A 20,514-nucleotide genomic window follows, 5' to 3' on the forward strand; every position below is an offset into this window, starting at 1 on the left:
ACAAACGCATTATCGTCCTCCTTCGGGTAAAAGAAGAAGAGATCTTTCAAGTTGTTGTTCTCATCTCTCTCTCTCTTAAGAAGAAGGAGGTCTAGATCGAAGAAAAAAGAGGCACGTCTCTTTCATCCCCGCCTTCGCGACCCTTCAGGAGAAATCTCTCGATCGTCCGTTTTCTCTCACCAGAAAAGGGCGAGAAAGATGCAACCAGTGGTGGTATTTCGTCTCTCAAAGTTTAGGAAGCGGATACTTTTCGCGTTCGCGTTTGTCGCCTTTATTTTCGGGACGAGCTTTGGCGGCGGCGGCGTTTCCGCCGCCGATGTTGATGACGACGGCGGCGCGAAAGCGTCGTCGCAGTGCGTCGCGAACGTGCCGAAGTGGAGGCAAACGAATCTGTGCCAAAAGAATTTGGTCATCTTTGCGCACGATACCGAATTTTACGGCAGTTTGACCGTGAAGAAGAAATTTTTCATGACGCTGTTGAACGGCGAAGAAATTGAAGTGGGGAGAAAGATTGCAGAGCAGGATGAAGAAATGGACGAGCTCGTTGATGAAGTCAAGCGCCTGACGCAGGAACTTACTGCAGTGAAAATGACGTGTTTGGCAGTGAAGGAGAAACAATCCGAAGTATATCAACCGCCGAGTCCGCCGCCGAATCCGCCGCCGCCGAGTCCACCGCCGTCGCCGAATCCGCCCCCGAATCCGCCAATATTTTTGACGAATATGCTCGAGGATACGGGTGCGACGATTTACGCGAGCGACGCAGTCGCCGGCGATAATTTCGGGAAAAGTGTATCGCTTTACGGCGATACGGCGTTAATTGGAGCTTGGAAAGATGACGACCAAGGTGGTGGAAGTGGTTCGGTGTATGTGTTTACCCGATCGGGTGGATCGTGGAACGAAGAAACGAAAATATATCCATTGGATCCGTCTGCATCGACGTATTTCGGAACTTCCGTTTCGCTATATGTCGACACAGCTCTGATTGGAAGGTCGTACGATAATGCTAAGGGTACTCGAGCCGGCGCGGTGTACGTCTTTACAAAAGTCAGTTCGACATCATGGACTCAAGAGACGAAATTTTACGCGTCCGACGCAGCTACCTACGACCATTTCGGTGCGTCAGTCTCACTTCATAAAGACACAGCGTTGATTGGAGCGATATCGGACGATGATAAAGGCACCAACGCGGGATCCGTTTACGTCTTTTCTCGAACGACGACGACGTGGACGCAACAGACAAAACTGTACGCGTCCAACCCATCCACGTCTTCTTGGGGTAACTTTGGCAATAGCGTTTCTTTGCACGGAGATACCGCAATGGTGGGGAGTTATGAGGATGATCCAGAGTTGAATGCAGGTGCAGTATACGTGTTCGCGCGATCACTCGCATCGGACGGAGTTACCGTTTCTTGGACTGAAGAGACGAAGCTTTACGCTTCAGACGGGGCGACTGGTAACCAATTCGGCAAGGCGATATCGTTACACGGCGATACCGCTCTCATTACTGTTAATACCGGTGCGGTGTACATTTTTACGCGATCATATGGATCGGATGGAATCAACACTGTTTCTTGGAATGAAGAGACGAAGATTGACGCGTCGGCTAATGACGATACCGGTACTTCGGTATCGTTATACGGCGATACCGCTCTTATTGGAGCTACTTCGAATGACGATAAAGCGACCAATGCGGGCAAAGTGTACGTATTCCGCTCACCGTTTCCTCCTCCGAGTCCGCCTCCGAGTCCGTCGCCGCCACCCGCTGCTGTTATCGACATCAACGGCAAAGAGTTGTTGCAAGACTCAACCGGGTGGATTTTGTTACTCGCGTATAAGCACGTCGGCGGCGAGAATGAAGCGCTCGTATCGGGAACGCCACCGATGTCGCCGAACGAAGGGTATTCGCACGCGTGGTTGAACGATTTGTCGTTAACGGCAAACGACGTTGATTCTGTTCGTTTTTTTTGCACGAGCTCGAATCACAATCGCGTCGTGCATTTCTCGCTCACGAGCGAGTGGATCAAGTCCGCAATCGTGAGCGGTTCGACGTCTGGTAATATGGTATCACACTGGACAGAAAATGCGACGAGAAAACACGATGGACACACGGGTTTTTTGCCAGACGAAATCGATTCTGTCAATGATGCGAAAGATTTCACGGAAACGCCGTTTTATAAATCGGACGCGTATTACTGGAGCATCGGCGCCGGCGCGAGCGCGTCGCGGTGGGAATGCGACGACGCTTCCTATACAACCACGACCGCGTACTCGGCGACCACTTTACATCAAATTTGGTTCAGAATGCGTCACGCCATCCCGGATGACGCGAGCTTTTTTACTTTTGTGAGCGAGTGTTTAGCGGAATCGCCGATAGATGGAGAGTGCGCGACGTGGGCGTCGACGAAAAATTTCGGCACCATGCGTTATTGGAACACGAGTTTAGTTACGGATATGAGCGGCTACGACGGGACAGTCTACCGAGGATTTGCAACTCAAACATCGTTCAACGCGGACGTATCGAGATGGGACACTTCGGGAGTAACAAGCATGGAGAACATGTTTTACCAAGCTTCTTCTTTCGACCAAGACGTATCTAAATGGGACGTCTCAAAAGTTGCGAATATGCGTGGGATGTTCAATCAAGCTTCCGCGTTTAATCAAAACCTCTGGAATTGGGATACTTCGCAAGTGACAAGTATGTTTGGAATGTTTGCACAAGCCGTCGCGTTTGAAAAGAATATAAAAAAGTGGGAAGCATCAAAAGTGACGGATACGGAACACATGTTCAGCGACGCGACGGCGTTCTTGAAAAGATTCGCGTGCGCGAGCGCAACTAATGGACCTCCGAGTTCTTGCGTGCTCATACCAGACCCGATACCGAATGCGATGTGGCACATTTTCATCGCAGAATGTTTAGCGGAGGATGCCGCGGAAGTAACTGGCGAGTGCACGACGTGGTCATTGGGAAATAACTACGGGACGATGCCAAACTGGGATACGAGTTTAGTGACGGATATGAGCGGCTCGGATGATTATTTCGGGTTCGGAAAGAAGTCTTCGTTTTCACAATTCAACGGCGATATTTCTAAATGGAACACTTCGCAAGTGACGAGCATGCGCGCTATGTTTTATAAAGGGTTCGACTTTAATCAAGACATTGGAAGGTGGGACGTGTCGCAGGTCACGGACATGTATCAAATGTTTCATTCTGCCTCTGCGTTTAATAAAAACATCGCAAACTGGGACGTTTCAGGAGTAACGAACATGGCGAACATGTTTTACTCTGCTTCTGCGTTTAATCGAGACATTTCTTCGTGGACGGGGACGGCGGCGACGACGACGCAAGATGATGTATTCAACTCGGCGACTGCGTTTCAAGCCAGGTTTTCGTGCACGTCGGCGACTGACGGTCCCGTAAACTCGTGCGTCGGGGGCGACCCAATTCCGGACGCCAGTTGGCACGCGTTTGTCGTTCAGTGTCTAAGTGAGCACACTCACGGAGATTGTAAAACGTGGGCTTCGAAGAACAATTATCGAACGATGCCCAACTGGAACACGAGTTTGGTGACGGATATGAGCGGATGGGGGACAACGTATCAAGGCTTCGGGACGAGACACGACACCGGAAACATACGATATTTCAACGGCGATATTTCCGATTGGGACACGTCGCAAGTAACAAAAATGCACCACATGTTCCGAGGTGGTATAAAGTTCAATAGAAATATTGGAAATTGGGACACGTCGCAAGTGACTGATATGAGACTCATGTTTTATTACTCGTATGCTTTCAACCAAAATATTGGAAATTGGGACACGTCCAAAGTAACCAGCTTGGATGGAATGTTTTACGGTGCGAACAGCTTCGATCAACCGATCGGGACCTGGGATACGTCGCAGGTGACGAACATGTACCGAATGTTTCGTAGCGCGTATAAGTTTAATCAGCCGATTGGAAACTGGGACACGTCGTCGGTGACGTCTATGCAAGAAATGTTTTACGAAGATTACGCGTTTAATCAAAACATCAGTGGTTGGGACACGTCGCAAGTCACCAGTTTTTCCAACATTTTTGCGTACGCGAAAGCGTTTCAGGCGAAATACACGTGCACAAATTCTGCGAAGCTTTCTGTCGATCCATCGACGTGCACGACCGTCGACCCCGATTGGACCGAGCAGTGGTACGAGACTGTGACTCCTATCCCTGCCGACGGGTGGCATTATGCAGTCGCTCAGTGTTTAGCTGAACATGGTCACGGCGCGTGCACGAGTTGGGGATCAAAAACCAATCACGGCGTCATATCCGACTGGAACACGAGTTTGGTGACGGATATGAGCGGATGGGGGACAACGCATCAAGGCTTCGGGACGAGACACGACACCGGAAACATACGAAATTTCAACGGTGATATATCCGATTGGGACACTTCGCAAGTAACAAACATGTACCTTATGTTTCGAGGTGGTATAAAGTTTAATGGAGACATTGGAAATTGGGACACGTCGCAAGTGACTGATATGAGATTCATGTTTCATCACTCGTATCGTTTCAACCAAAATATTGGAAATTGGGACACGTCCAAAGTAACCAGCTTGGATGGAATGTTTTACGGTGCGAACAGCTTCGATCAACCGATCGGGACCTGGGATACATCCAAAGTTACGAACATGTACCGAATGTTTCGTAGCGCGTATAAGTTTAATCATCCGATTGGAAACTGGAACACGTCGTCGGTGACGTCTATGCAAGAAATGTTTTACGAAGATTACGCGTTTAATCAGCCGATTGGAAACTGGGACACGTCGCAAGTAACCTCTATGGCTAATATGTTTTACAAAGCGAATACATTCAACTACGATATTTCCATCTGGACTGGTTTGGCGGCGACGACCGCGCAGAGTGGCATCTTTAACTACGCGACTGCGTTTCAAGCGAAATTCGCGTGCACCAACGCCGTCACCGGTCCGGCAAATTCGTGCACTTGTACCAATTGCATCCCGGACGCGAGTTGGCACGTTTTTGTCTCGGAATGCTTAGAACTTGAACCGAAATACGGCGAATGCATGAGTTGGGATAAAGTAGGGACGTACGGGACGATGCCGAATTGGGATACCGGATTGGTGACGGATATGGGTAAAAAATACTCCTCGGAAAGAGGTTACATGGGGTTCTACAATCAAACGGATTTCCGAGGCGATCTTTCGAAATGGGACACGTCGCGCGTGAAATCCATGGAATCTATGTTTTACGACGCCGCATCGTTTATTGGCGACGGCATCTCAAATTGGGACGTTTCTCACGTGACGAATATGGATAGCATGTTTTATAAGTCTTTGGCGTTTAACCAACCTATCGGGAGTTGGAACACGTCCAAAGTCACGGACATGTACGCAATGTTTGAATCTGTCGCTTCGTTTAACCAGGACATTACAAACTGGGACGTCTCTCAAGTGACGAGCATGGAACGGATGTTTTACGAGTGTTCTTCATTCGACCAAGACGTTTCTGCGTGGACCGGTGTCGCGTCCACGACGGCGCAAACCGACATGTTTTACGCGGCGACTTCGTTTCGAACGAAATTCGCGTGTGCGAACGCGAACGACGGCCCGGCGAATACGTGCACGTTGCCGGAACCGATTCTCGATGCAAACTGGCACGCGTACGTCGCAGAGTGTTTAGCGATTGCGCCGGTGGATGGTATGTGCACTTCGTGGGACAAATACGGCGCGCACGGCGCGATGCCGAATTGGGACGTGAGTTTGGTGACGGATATGAGTGGATGGACTGGAAGTGCATATAAAGGCTTTGGCGGTAAAAGTACATTCAACGCTGATATTTCGAAGTGGGACACAGGGAAAGTGACTTCTATGTCTTCTATGTTTTATCAAGCTTCTGCGTTCAACCAAGACATTGGGAGTTGGAACACAGAAAAAGTGACTACTATGCAATGGATGTTTTATTCCGCTTCTGCGTTCAACCAAGACATCGGGAGTTGGAACATATCGCAAGTGACGACGGTGAATGGAATGTTTCGCTCCGCTTCTGCTTTCAACCAAGACATTTCCTCGTGGACTGGAACAGCAGCGACAACAGCGCAAGGCGTCATGTTTTCCGGCGCGACTGCGTTTCAAGCGAAATTTTCGTGCACCGACGCCGACACCGGTCCGGCGAATTCGTGCGCGTGTACCAAGTGTATCCCAGACGCGAGTTGGCACGCGTTTGTCTCGGATTGCTTAGCGGAAGCGCCGGTAACTGGCGAGTGCACTGAGTGGGCGTCTGGAAAACCGTATGGAACGATGCCAAATTGGGATACGAGTTTAGTGACGGATATGAGCGGGTACCCGAACGGCGTTGGTTTTGGAGAAAAAAACATGTTTAACGGCGATATTACGAATTGGGATACGGCGCGCGTGACGAACATGTTTGCAATGTTCGATAAAGCTTCCGCGTTTAACCAACCGATCGGAAACTGGGACGTTTCGCACGTCACGAGCATGGTGTCTATGTTCTTAGATGCTTCCTCGTTTAACCAACCTATCGGGAGTTGGGACACGTCCAAAGTCACGGACATGTACGCAATGTTTGAATCTGTCGCTTCGTTTAACCAGGACATTACAAACTGGGACGTCTCTCAAGTGACGAGCATGGAACGGATGTTTTACGAGTGTTCTTCATTCGACCAAGACGTTTCTGCGTGGACCGGTGTCGCGTCCACGACGGCGCAAACCGACATGTTTTACGCGGCGACTTCGTTTCGAACGAAATTCGCGTGTGCGAACGCGAACGACGGCCCGGCGAATACGTGCACGTTGCCGGAACCGATTCTCGATGCAAACTGGCACGCGTACGTCGCAGAGTGTTTAGCGATTGCGCCGGTGGATGGTTTGTGCACTTCGTGGGACAAATACGGCGCGCACGGCGCGATGCCGAATTGGGACGTGAGTTTGGTGACGGATATGAGTGGATGGACTGGAAGTGCATTTGAAGGCTTTGGCGGTAAAAGTACATTCGACGGCGACATTTCGAAGTGGGACACCGGGCGAGTGACAAATATGTATTCTATGTTTTATCAAGCTTCTGCGTTCAACCAAGACATTGGGGGTTGGAACACAGCGCAAGTAACGACTATGCAGGGGATGTTTCATGTCGCTTCTGTGTTCAACCAAGACATTGGGAGTTGGAATACAGAGCAAGTGACGACTATGAGAGCTATCTTTCAATACGCTTCAGCGTTCAACCAAAACATTGGGGATTGGAATACAGCGCAGGTGACTGATATGACACAAATGTTTAACTACGCGACTGCTTTTCAAGCGAAATTTACGTGCACCAACGCCGTCTCCGGTCCACCGAATTCGTGCGCGTGTACCAAGTGCATCCCGGACGCGAGTTGGCACGCGTTTGTCTCGGATTGCTTAGCGGAAGCGCCGGTAACTGGCGAGTGCACTGAGTGGGCGTCTGGAAAACCGTATGGAACGATGCCGAATTGGGATGTGAGTTTAGTGACGGATATGAGTGGATGGACTGGAAGTGCATATGAAGGCTTTGGTGGTAGAAGTACATTCAATGCTGATATTTCCAGGTGGGATACAGGGAAAGTGACTTATATGTATCATATGTTTTATCAAGCTTCTGCGTTCAACCAAGACATTGGGGAGTGGAATACAGCAGAAGTGGGTGATATGGGATCTATGTTTAATCGAGCTTCTGCGTTCAACGAAGACATTGGAAGTTGGAACACAGCGCAAGTGACTACTATGCAAGGTATGTTTTTTTCCGCTTCTACGTTCAACGGAGACATTGGGAGTTGGAACACAGAGAAAGTGACTCATATGAGAGCTATGTTTTATTCCGCTTCAGCGTTCAACCAAGACATTGGGAATTGGAACACGGCGCAAGTGACTGATATGGGATATATGTTTTATTACGCTTCTGCGTTCAACCACGACATTTCCTCGTGGACCGGATCCGCGGCGACGACGGCGCAAACTTACATGTTTACTTCCGCGACTGCGTTTCAAGCGAAATTCGCGTGCACCAACGCCGTCACCGGTCCACCGAATTCGTGCGTGCTCAAGTAGATACGGATCACCAACGACTTCACGCGGTCCCTGTATCCCATAAATACTAAAGTTGTGTTATTATGAATGCCCTCCTAAAACAGTTGTATTTTTAACACGTCGTGTGCAAACAACGCACTTTTAAAAAGACAAATGTCTTCAAACCTTTTTCTTTTTCTCTCGATTTTTTCACTCTGGAGCGGTTTAGGTTATGCCTCTACTTTAAACAGCTACTTTTTCGTTTTCGTTTGCCATTATTCTTTGCGCATCACATCTCGCGCAGAATACACACACACAAACGCATCGTCCTTCTTTTGGTCAAGATCTGTTGTTGTTCTCATCTCTCTCTCTGTTTCGAGCGAGCGAGCGAGCATCTCTCTCTTAAGAAGAAGGAGGTCTCGATCGAAGAAAAAAGAGGCACGTCTCTTTCATTCACTTCGTCGTCGCGCCTTCCCGACCCTTCCGGAGAAATCTCGCAATCGTCCGTTTTTTCTCTCAAGATTTCTCTCGACGAGACTACTGTCGTTTACGAATACGCGCCGCGCGGTGGAACACCAACGCTCTTCTTTAACGGGAAAACGCAGTCTATCATCCTTTCGCGCGGTCAAAGCGTTCTTTCTCTCGCGATCGAGAAGAAAAAACGTCTCTTCTCTCTTCGTAATCCTTTCCTTCCAACTTTGACGACGACGACGACGAAAAAAAGAGCGTCGCGACTGAAAAACGGGAAGAAGAAGTTTTTCTCGACAGAGAGAGAAAGAAGCGAGGGAGAAGACGGAGTCACGCGCGCGCGCGAAGAGATGGTATCCTCTCGCGGGCGAGAAGGACGTTCGCGAGCGACGAGCGCGATGTCGTCGATTTTCTTTCTGTTGTTTTCGTTGTTGTTATTTTCGGCGACGACGACGACGACGAGAACAACAACAACAACAACAACAACAACAACAGCAATAAAAACATCGAGGAAGCTTTTTGCGCTCGCGCAGCCGCTTCCGAAAGCGTGCGTGAACCCAACATTTTTGTCGCTCCCTGCCGGGGCGAGTTTGCGACAGGATAACGGGTGCACGTACTCGTCGGGAACAGAAACGTATACGGATTATGGCGATGGGACGACGACGAAGACGTTGACGTACGCGCCAACTGGCAGCGCGGTGCCTTCAAACGCGCACATTTTCAACGCGTTCGAGGCTGGTTTTTCGTCGCAGCAAGATAACGTCATTTCCGGTTGGGGGTGTTCGACGCCGAGCTTGTTGTACGATTCTACCGGTGGTTTGGATATTGGTTTGGCGGAGAGTAAAGTGAGGAAGATTTGTTACGACTCGGCGAAGAATTCGTTTCCAAACGTTCAATCAGACAACAGCTATCGAGGAACAGTGGGGCCATGCGGCGGACACACGGGTGATTACCACTTTCACGGAAGATATCACTGTTTGTACGAGCAAACTGGAGCGCATTCGACGAAGATTGGAGATGTCGGCCCGTACATCATGTACGGTAAGTGGGAGGATTTTACGAACAAAAAATTACCGAACTTGGACGCGTGCGGCGCGCACATCGGCAAAACGCCAGATTCTCCTTCGCAGGCTGTGTATCATTATCACGTTCAAGATCGCGCGCCTTATGGAGTTGGGTGCTACGGCGATGGGACGAATTTGATGACTGTCTCCGCGTGTCGAGCGTTATACAGCACGTGCGGCGATTTCGTCGAAACGTTCTCGAACATGCCGCAACCAGACGGTACTTTAAAGTCGTTTGCGTACGATCGAGATTGTCCGTGTTTCGACGCGAACGGTTTGAATACGGGCGTAGTTACCGAACGAGCTATCATCGCGAATCCCAATGTGCTTGCGTTCGCTGCGAACGAATGGACGTGCGGAGACGGCGTGAGCTGCATGCAGACAGTTGAAGCGACGCTTGGTTTTACAGATCACGTCGGGCCGCAAAGCGAGGCTATTCCTTCTGCGGCAAGTCCTTCTCCTTCGGCAAGTTCTCCTGCTCTTTCCAATTCAGGACCTCTTCCTCCTCCCGTTTCGTATGCGCCAAACGAATTCGATATGACGATGTGTACCGCAGATATCGCCGAATGGACAAAAAGGGGAGCGTGCGAGAAGAATTTGCTCGTTTTCTCCGAGGACTCTTCCCTAAGCGGGAACTTGGTGATGCGCAACGACGTAAGCACGCTATACGCCGAGGCAGACGGATCGGACGCTGGTGTCAAGCTCAGGGAAAAATTTACGAACATGAGAGACAAGAAGGCGTTTGTACGGAGCGCCACCGCTGAGGTCGTGTCAGAACTCGCTGAAATCAAAGCGATGATTGAGGAGGTGAAGGCAAAGCAGGAAGTGTATTTGACACCGCCATTGCCGCCACCGATGCCACCTTCCCCGCCGCCGTCTCCACCTTCGGAACCAATTCCAAGTTCGAGTTGGCACGCGTTCGTCTTGGAGTGTTTAGCCGAAGTTGGCGCGGAGGTAACTGGCGAGTGCACGACGTGGGCGTCGGGCAATAGTTACGGGACAATGCCGAATTGGGACACGAGTTTGGTGACTGATATGAATGGATGGGATTACACCGCAGGAGTATGCTTAGGCTTAGGGTGTAAATGGACTTTCAATGGCGATATTTCGCAGTGGAATACAGGGGGAGTGACTACTATGAAGGATATGTTTTATAACGCGTCTGCATTTGACCAAGATATTTCAATGTGGGACACGTCGCAAGTACTCGATATGGGATGGATGTTTGGCGATGAGGTAGGTAGCGCCTTCAACCAAGACATTGGGGGTTGGAACACATCGAAAGTGACTAATATGGCATATATGTTTTCTTCCGCTTCTGCGTTCAACCAAGACATTGGGAGTTGGAACACAGAGAAAGTGACTGATATGGGAGAAATGTTTTATGTCGCTTCTGCGTTCAACCAAGCCATTGGGAGTTGGAATACATCGCAAGTGACTAATATGTATTATATGTTTGAGTCCGCTTCTGCGTTCAATCAAGACATCGGAAGTTGGAACACAGAAAAAGTGACTGATATGCGCTATATGTTTTATTCCGCTTCCGCGTTCAACCAAGACATCGGAAGTTGGAACATATCGCAAGTGACGACGGTGAATGGAATGTTTCGCTCCGCTTCTGCTTTCAACCAAGACATTGGGAGTTGGAACACAGGAAAAGTGACTGAGATGCAATGCATGTTTGATTCCGCTTTTGCGTTCAACCAAGACATTGGAGGTTGGGACACATCGCAAGTGACTGATATGCAATGGATGTTTTATTCCGCTTCCACATTCAATCGATACATCAACTCGTGGATTGGTCCGGCGGCATTTTCCCCGCAGACAAGCTTGTTCTATAATGCGACGGCATTTCAAGCTAAATTTACGTGCGACGATGCCGTTTTAGGGCCGATTTTCTCTTGCTCCCTTACGCCTTTAACGCCGATACCGTCCGAAAGTTGGCGCGCGTTTGTTGCGGAGTGTTTAGCAGAAGAGCCTGTAACTGGCGAGTGCACGACGTGGGCGTCGCAAAACGACTACGGCACGATGCCAAACTGGGACACGAGTTTGGTGACGGATATGAGCGGATGGAGTGGCGCGAATGCGGTTGGCTTTCGCGAAAGAAGAAAATTCAACGGCGACATTTCGAAATGGAAAACGTCCTCGGTCACGACGATGGCGTACATGTTTTACGAAGCTTACGCATTCAATCAACCCATCGGAGGGTGGGACACGTCGAACGTTGCGAGTATGCGCGCGATGTTTCTCAGCGCTTCTGCATTCAATCAAGACATTGGAAAATGGGATACCTCAAAAGTTACAAACATGCGTGCCATGTTTTATGAAGTCCCCTCGTTTAATCGGGACGTTCGACGGTGGAACACAGTGCAGGTCACCGACATGTCGTGGATGTTTTATCACGCGAACGCGTTCAACTCGGACATTTCACACTGGGTGGGACCCGCCACCGAGACTGCACAAGCTTACATGTTCGCCGGATCGTCATCGTTTCAGGCCAAGTACGAGTGTACGGACGTAGATCACGGCCCGTCGAAATCGTGCGTGTGTACCGCGTGTATTCCAGATGCGAAATGGCACGCTTTCGTCGAAGCATGTTTATCAGAAGAGGGCGCGGAAGTCACCGGCGAATGCACTGCATGGGCACTGGGGAATACTCACGGGACTATGCCGAATTGGGACGTGAGTTTGGTAACGGACATGAGCGGAATGGCTGGAGATGTCTTTCAAAAAGGCTTTGCAGGGAAAAGTACTTTCAACGGCGACATTTCGAAATGGGATACGTGGCGAGTGACGAACATGAATTCGATGTTTCAGAACGCGTCTTCGTTCAACCAAACCATCGCAGAATGGGACGTGTCGAAGGTTGTTGATATGGGATCGATGTTTGAGCACGCAGAAGCTTTCGAGCAACCAATATATGAGTGGAAAGGCCGCGCGGCGACGACGGAACAAACAAACATGTTTAATGGCGCGACTGCATTTCAGGCCACCTTTAGATGTGCCGACGCAATCAACGGACCGGCAAATTCGTGTAATGCGCAGGTTCCGAGTGCGAGTTGGCACGCGTTTGTCAACGAGTGCTTAAACGAGGCTCCTGTAACTGGCGAGTGCACGAGGTGGGCGTCTGGTAACAATTATGGTACGATGCCGAATTGGGACGTGAGTTTGGTGGAAGATATGAGTGGATGGACTGGAAGTGCTTATCAAGGCTTTGGCGATAAAAGTTATTTCGACGGCGACATTTCGAAGTGGAACACAGAGAAAGTGACTCATATGAGATCTATGTTTAGTTCCGCTTCTGCGTTCAACCACGACATTGGGAGTTGGAACACAGCGCAAGTGACTAATATGGAATATATGTTTTATTACGCTTCTGCGTTCAACCGAGACATCTTTGGGTGGACCGGAACGTCGGCGACGACGCCGCAAACGAACATGTTCACCGGTGCGACTGCATTTCAAGCTAAATACGAGTGCACCGATGCCGTGACTGGTCCTGCACATTCTTGCGATTCGTACAAAAGCACGTGGGATGCGCCTTCTCCTCCGCCATCGACGTCGCCTTTGTCACCCTCACCGCCGCCAGCCTCACCTCCATCACCGTCTGGACTGACTTCCTCAGAGGCAGTTGATAGCGCGAGTGACCTCCTTGGGCGGCCGAGTGGTACGTATTGGATTAATGTGAGAGGGGTCCCGACAGAAATTTACTGCGATTTAGAAACAGCCGGCGGCGGTTGGATGTCCTTTGCGTCGGCGCCGGCCAGCGGAGGGTGGTTTTCCGGCAACTCAGGATCCAACTCATGGTTTGATTTGAGCTATTCATACGGCACGTATTCAGATACAGGCGCAATCGGTGACTATTGGAGAGATTTTTCGGGACAAAACGCGGATGAAATTATGTTCAAAACCGGGGACGGGTTGTATTGGATTGTGCTTAAACTCGAGGACATTAGTTATCCCCAAAGTACCGTATCCAACAGCCCAAACGGTATTGTGAATCTGGTCGCCTCCTCGGGCAATTTTGAAGGCACCAACGGAGAAAGCAACTACGCGTACTATCTTTTCAGATCGGGTTCAGAAGATCCTTGGATTAATGTAGGCAACGATCACGCCGTTGGCAACAATTACATGTTTTGGGGCGAAAATCAAATATCAGTTCATGATACTTTCAAGAACTCGCACGGAGGCATACTCGCATTTGTACGCACGAGCCGCACAAATCAACGGGTTGAAATTAATGGGAAGTATGTATTTCAAGATCGTGATGGCTGGATTTTGTTGCTCGCGTACGATCGTAAGCAGGGGCAAAGCGACCCGCTGGTTACAGCCATTCCATCCTCTCCAACTGGGAGTTACTCGCACATATGGTTGGAAGATTTAGGCTTAACTGCAGAGGATGTCGATTCCGTTCGGTTTTACTGCAGAACAGACGACCACTCCCGCGTTATCCATTTTTCAACGAGCCATGATAAGGTTAAAACCGCGCTCGTAACTGGTACGAATAGTTTAAGCGACGGCACGGTGTATAAGAGTGGGACGACAAAGTTTCCCGATCACTCGGCGTACCTGCCGGACAACAATTGTTGCGGCGGGTCAGATCTCACAAATAATCCATTTTATCAAATGGGAGCATATCACTGGCAACCAGCGAAAAAATGCGATAATCATGGAAGCTGGGATCGTAACCAATTGCATCAAATATGGTTCAAGCGCAAAATGTTTCCGCCGCCACCTTCACCTCCTGCTCCTGCTCCTCCGCCGTCGGCTCCAATCCCTTCCGAAAGTTGGCACGCTTTCGTCTTCGCGTGTTTGGAGGAAGCTCCAGTTACTGGCGAGTGCACGAGATGGGCGGCTGAAAATACGCCGTACGGAACTATGCCAAACTGGGACACGAGTTTAGTGACGGATATGAACGGATGGACGGGAACAGGAAGCGTCAATCAAGGGTTCAGAAACAAAATTCGGTTCAACGGCGACATTTCGCAGTGGGACACGGCGCAAGTCACGAACATGAGACACATGTTTTTTTACGCCGCGGCGTTTAACCAAGACATTGGAAGTTGGGACACGTCAAAAGTAACGGACATGGAGTACATGTTTTACGAAGCGTCGGCGTTCAATAAAAACATCGCCAATTGGGACACGTCTCAGGTGACGGATATGCAATTTATGTTTTACCAAGCCTTTGCGTTTAACCGACCAATCGGAAGTTGGAGCACGTCGAACGTGCTCGATATGGAGTACATGTTTAATGAAGCTTCTGCGTTCGACCAAGACATTTCTACGTGGACTGGAACGGCGGCGACGACGGCTCAAACGAACATGTTTCTCGACGCAACCGCGTTTCAAGCTAAATACGAGTGCACCGATGCCGTTACCGGTCCAGCGAGCTCGTGCAATGCGATCAAAAGTACGTGGGTCGCGCCTTCCCCGCCACCATTACCACCACCTTCTCCGCCTCCGCCGCCTTCGCCGCCTCCTCCGTTGTTTCTCGTGACATTGCTTCAAGACGAGAACCAGCCAAAAATCACCGCAGGGAGCGACGCTGCTGCGGGTGACTATTTCGGCTTTTCCGTGTGTTTGTACGGCGACACGGCATTGATTGGGGCGCGATACGACGACGATAACGGTATAACAAATTCTGGATCTGTGTACGTATTCACACGTTCGAGCGTTGATGGGATATTCACGCAACAATCACAGCTCTATGCGAGCGATGCTGCTGCTAACGATATCGGTAATCAATTCGGTATCTCTGTTTCTTTATACGGCAACACGGCATTGATTGGAGCGAAATCTAGCAGTCAATCAAATGCTGGATCTGTGTACGCGTTTACGCGTTCGAGCGCGGACGGACCGTTCACGGAACAGTCAAAACTCAAGCCGAACGATGGGGCGGAGAATGATTATTTCGGTGTTACTGTTTCGTTGTACGGCGACACGGCGTTGATTGGGGCGCATAACGACGATGATAGCGGTACAAATTCTGGATCTGTGTACGTGTTTACGCGTTCGAGCGCTGACGGACCGTTCACGCAACAATCAAAACTCCACGCGAGCGATGCTGCTGCTAGTGATGGATTCGGTCGTTCTGTTTCTTTGTTCGGCGACACGGCACTGATTGGGTCGTATAACGACGACGATAACGGTAAATCAAATTCTGGATCTGTGTACGTGTTTACGCGTTCGAGCGCGGACGGACCGTTCACGCAACAGTCAAAAATACACGCGAGCGATGGGGCGGCGTCTGATGCTTTCGGTGTTTCCGTGTCGTTGTACGGCGACACGGCATTGATTGGAGCGCATGGCAATTACGCAAGCGGTAGTTCATCTTCTGGATATGTGTACGTGTTCACTCGTTCGAGCTCTGACGGGACGTTCACGCAACAGTCAAAAATCGACGCCAGCGATGCTGCTGCGGATGATAAATTCGGTGTTTCCGTTTCATTGTACGGCGACACGGCATTGATTGGGGCGCGTGGCGACGACGATAACGGATTATCAGATTCTGGATCTGTATACGTGTTCAAAGCACCACCTCCCCCACCGCTTCCCCCACCACCGTCACCGCCGCCAATATTTCTCGCAAGTCTTTCTGAAGATACAGCGCAGCCATATATATTTGAACCAGAGTATTATGCTGGAGAATCGCATCGTTTTGGCAACGCGGTTTCCGTGTACGAAAATACGGCGTTGATTGGTGCGCCCTACTCCTTCGGGGCAAATCACGTACACGTATTTACTCGTCCACATTCAGATGCGACGTTTGAGCACACTTCGACAATTCGCACAAGGACAGGTGAACATGCATCGGCAGCTTTCGGTACCTCAGTTTCTTTATACAAAAACACTGCATTAATTGGTGACCCTAGTTTTATGAATGAGGGGGGCATTTATGGTGGACTCGTGTACATATTCACGCGGTCAAGTTCCAGCGGCACGTTCTCAGAAAAGCAGTTGATTGGATACGACGTTTACAAAACCGGCGCTTATCTCGGTCGGTCTGTTTCTATATACGGAGATACGGCTTTAATTGGTAAGAAAGGTGAAATAGACGTATACACGCGTTCAAGCCCAGATGGCTTGTTTGTTTACCAAACAAAAATCACAGAGGCTGGTGCGACCGCAGACGATCTTTTCGGATGCTCCCTTTCTCTATTCGTCGACACGGCACTGATTGGGGCTCTTTCTGGCGTGCGCGTGTATACGCGTTCGAGCTCTGATGGGACGTTTACGCAACAAGCATCGTTTACATCGAGCGACGCTGGCGCTGATGCTAATTCGAATTTCGGTAGTTCCGTTTCTTTACACGGCGACACGGCTTTGATTGGGGCGTATCAAGATAGCGGTAACGGTATACCAGATTCAGGAGCATTTTACGCGTACACGCTTTCGGACTATGATTGGAAGTTTACGCTTGTAGAAAAGATCCACGCGAGCGATGCAGCTACTGCTCAGTCTATTTTCAATCTCGACGGCGATCCCGATACCCAAGACGGTACGCTTTTTTTCGGTATCTCCGTTTCTATGTTCGAACATACCGTGTTGGCTGGAGCTACTAGAGCTTACTATCCCAGGTCCAATGGCAATATCAAATGGGCCGGCAAAGTGTACTTCTACAAAGGCGCTCCCTTTACAAACCCTGCTCCCGATTGCTTGTCGTGTTCCTGCGCCGAATTTAACGGCCCGAACAAGTTCTCAAATGGACAGGATATATATTGCAACGTAGAAATTGAAGGCGGGGGATGGCAACTCGCATACACTGTGAATCCCAGCGACGGACACAGTATGGGATTCGGTTCGTCGTACTGGACGCAATCTCTTTCGAGCGAACCTATGAGTTCATCCGTAATAGATAACGATTACGTCAATGGCGACGTGGTAAGTGCAAAAGGCATGGAAGAGATTATGATCACGATTGGGTATGCATCGGACGGCTCGTATCAAGCGTACACTGTTTGGCCTTTCCGTAATGCGACGAAATCACTTCTCGATTACACGCGCGCGACTTCGGCAAACTGCTACACCGGTCATGGTCATACGTACGAGTACACTGCGAGAGTGGGCGCTGAGAATGTCCCTTACGATCCAATAACCCAACAAGGGGGCGAGTTATATATTAACTTTCATTACGGAAACAATGCTTTGCGTTTTATGACGTCAGAACAGTGCAGATACGACAATAATAATGTACTCGGGGATAATAATAATGGGTTATCCTGCATCAACGATGATGCGATGATCGGCTTAGGCGGGGATTATATATACATGACGCAAACGGACACCTATCCGGGTACTTTAACGGGCGAGTGGGATCACGACGCGAACGTGTATGAGTGCAATGGGCCTGGCGGTTTGATTACACACACAGACACAAAGTTGACGGTACAGGGTACAGATAAAGGAACCCCTACCTCTAATTACCCCGGCGGACTACCTTCGAATAGCTCTATAAGCTACGTGTACCAAGTCTGGGTGCGTTAATATTTTTGCATTCAAACAAGACACGTCGCGGATGTAGCCACTCGTGCAATACTAGACGTTTTATCAGATCTGCGTCTTTTTCAACTGCACTTCTTTCTCTCTTTCTTTCTCTTCTCGACTCTCTCCCACCGCCTCATAAAAAATCTTCTCTCGTCGTACACGAATGCAGCCGCAAGCGCCGCAAGTGAACCACCACGACGTGCACGAAGAACTCGTCTCGCGACTCGCGCGATTGACTACCACCACCGTGCGCGGCGATGATGATGATGGTGATAAAGGCAACGAATTTTATGAAGAAGAAGCCACGACGGCGACGTGGTGTTCGACAGATTCAGAATCCGATTGGAGCGACGCGGAACAAAAAGAATCCGACATTCAATCCTCCAGATGCGACCGACCGACGTTAAACGCGGCATCTGGAGGACACGGGAGGCCGTGGGCGAGAACGGCCAGACGGAATAAGTTTTTCTATGAACGAGATGAGAGAAGCGAGAGGGAGAACGAGTGGAAAGGGAAGGCGTTTTCATCAACGAATAATGCGAGCGAGGAGGAATTCATGTTCCCGTATCTTGACGAGTTAGACGTGGACGTGGCAGCTCTCATTTGCGGGAAATTAGACGCGAAGAGTTTAGTCGCGGCGACGTTGGCGAAGAAGAAAGACGATTCAGACGACGCAAACGACGAACTGGCGAAACGCGCGTTCAGGAACGTGAAGGTGACGCCATCCATTTTTAGTCAGGGAAGAAGTTTACTCACCATCGCAAACGTCGCGAAAGCGTGGCTGAGAAAATTGGACGTGAGCAAGTGTAAGCAAGAGAACGGTGGTAATACCAAAGCGATGTTGATGGAGGTGGCGAAGAAGTGTGGTAATTTAGAGGAGATTGTGGCGGTTGATTTGGGCGAGAACGGAAAATTTAAAGTGAACGAAATTAAAGCTTTAGCGATGGGTTTCAAGTTGAGACGATTGACGTGTAACGTGAGTCATTTGATCGAGCACGTGCGAAAGCATCATCCGGACGTGAACAATTTCGACGAGAGCGTACGGGACTTGGTGTGGTGTCTGGAAAATAATTGGCGGGCATTCGCTACAACACCAGCGGGGAAAGTATCGACGAGAGATTTTGAGAAGCTTTCGTTTACGTTGGCGTGTGTCGGATTGAAGGTACACGCGGCGTGCGAAAAGTCATTGACAGAAATTTGTCCGGCGGCGGCGAAAAACGGTGTCTCGAGATTTGACGCGAGTTGGTCGTTACGCATCGGCGACGGTGGAATTCGTGCGGTGGCGAGAACAATCGAGGGTGAAAACGGCGGAAGTGGGTGGAAGAGCCTTCGCAGACTCGCGCTGAGAAAATCTGCATGCACGAATAACGGGGCTCAGTCCTTAGGCGGCGCTTTGACTCGTCAAGGGTACAAAAATCCAAGCGCAAAATACCCAATTCGCCTACGATGGCTCGATTTAGCCTCGAACGATATCGCCGACGCCGGTGTAACCGCACTCATGACAGCTTCCCATCATTTAAGTTTGACGCGGTTATATCTAATGTCAAACAGAATCGGCGCTGATGGCGCGCTTTCGCTGGCGTCTTCGGTTTTACACAACGACGAGTCAACTTTGAAACGGTTGGATTTGGCGCACAATGGGATTGGCGACGAAGGGTGCGCGACGTTGTTATCGCCAGGTGGTAGCGGCGCGAGTAAAAGTTTGAAAGTTTTACTGCTCGGTTTTAATTCAATTTCTTCTGAAGGAGTGAAAGATGCCGGCGACCTCCTGCGCTTGCTTCGCATTGAGCATTTAGATTTATCCTGCAACACGCTCAAACGAGAAGGCTTCAAGTGTATCGTTGAGAATTGGAAGTTTGATCAAGGAAACTTGGCCAAGTTGAAATCGTTGAACTTTGCGTGCAACGACATCGGCGGCGGGAGAACGGTGAGAGACGCTTTATCGTCACTCGCCGCGCAGATTGAAAATGGCAGCGAACTAGAGTTGTTGAATTTGCGAGGGAACGATTTGGACGAAGTCGCGGCCGAAGGTCTCGCGGATTTGTTGTTAGTAGACGAGTGCGACAATCGAGGCTTGGAGCAACTGAACGTGGGGTATAATAAAATATACAACGCTGGCGCGTACGAAGTATTTGAAGCGTTGTCGGAAAATGTAACTTTGTTCGGTTTGGATTTACAAAGGAACGAAATCACGGATGAAAGCGCAGAATCGCTCGAAAGGGCCATGACTGAAAACACGGTCTGCGAAGAGTGCGACGTGAGATCAAACATGTTTTCCGAAAGCACAGTCAAAGAGCTAAACGAAATGTTTCAAGACCGAATCAACGCGAGATGGCAGCTGGAACCGCCAAAGAAAAGAACGATTCAGCGAGAGACGTATTATAGTAGGAAAGAGAAAGAGAAACGGTAGATACAAGAACACGTGTAGTAATATTAGTAGTAGTAGTTGTAAAGT

The 20,514-nt window shown here is 49.7% G+C and overlaps 3 protein-coding genes across 3 annotated transcripts; all 3 read left to right on the forward strand.

Moving 5' to 3' along the window:
• Positions 1-198: 198 nt before the first annotated feature.
• Bathy09g03810 (predicted protein) lies at positions 199-8,082 on the forward strand (the record flags this gene model as incomplete). The annotated part of the gene is made up of 1 exon (XM_007511029.1): positions 199-8,082. One exon carries the CDS (start codon positions 199-201, stop codon positions 8,080-8,082), a length of 7,884 nt encoding a protein of 2,627 aa, XP_007511091.1.
• An 824-nt stretch (positions 8,083-8,906) lies between these two features.
• Positions 8,907-18,059, forward strand: Bathy09g03820 (unnamed protein product; the record flags this gene model as incomplete). The annotated part of the gene is made up of 1 exon (XM_007511004.1): positions 8,907-18,059. The coding sequence occupies one exon, from the start codon at positions 8,907-8,909 to the stop codon at positions 18,057-18,059; it is 9,153 nt and encodes a 3,050-aa protein (XP_007511066.1).
• Positions 18,060-18,222: 163 nt separating this feature from the next.
• Positions 18,223-20,469, forward strand: Bathy09g03830 (predicted protein; the record flags this gene model as incomplete). Its single annotated transcript, XM_007511036.1, has 1 exon — positions 18,223-20,469. One exon carries the CDS (start codon positions 18,223-18,225, stop codon positions 20,467-20,469), a length of 2,247 nt encoding a protein of 748 aa, XP_007511098.1.
• Between the last annotated feature and the right edge of the window lie 45 nt (positions 20,470-20,514).

Source organism: Bathycoccus prasinos (assembly GCF_002220235.1).
Source record: "Bathycoccus prasinos genomic : Chromosome_9".
Lineage (NCBI taxonomy): Eukaryota > Viridiplantae > Chlorophyta > Mamiellophyceae > Mamiellales > Bathycoccaceae > Bathycoccus > Bathycoccus prasinos.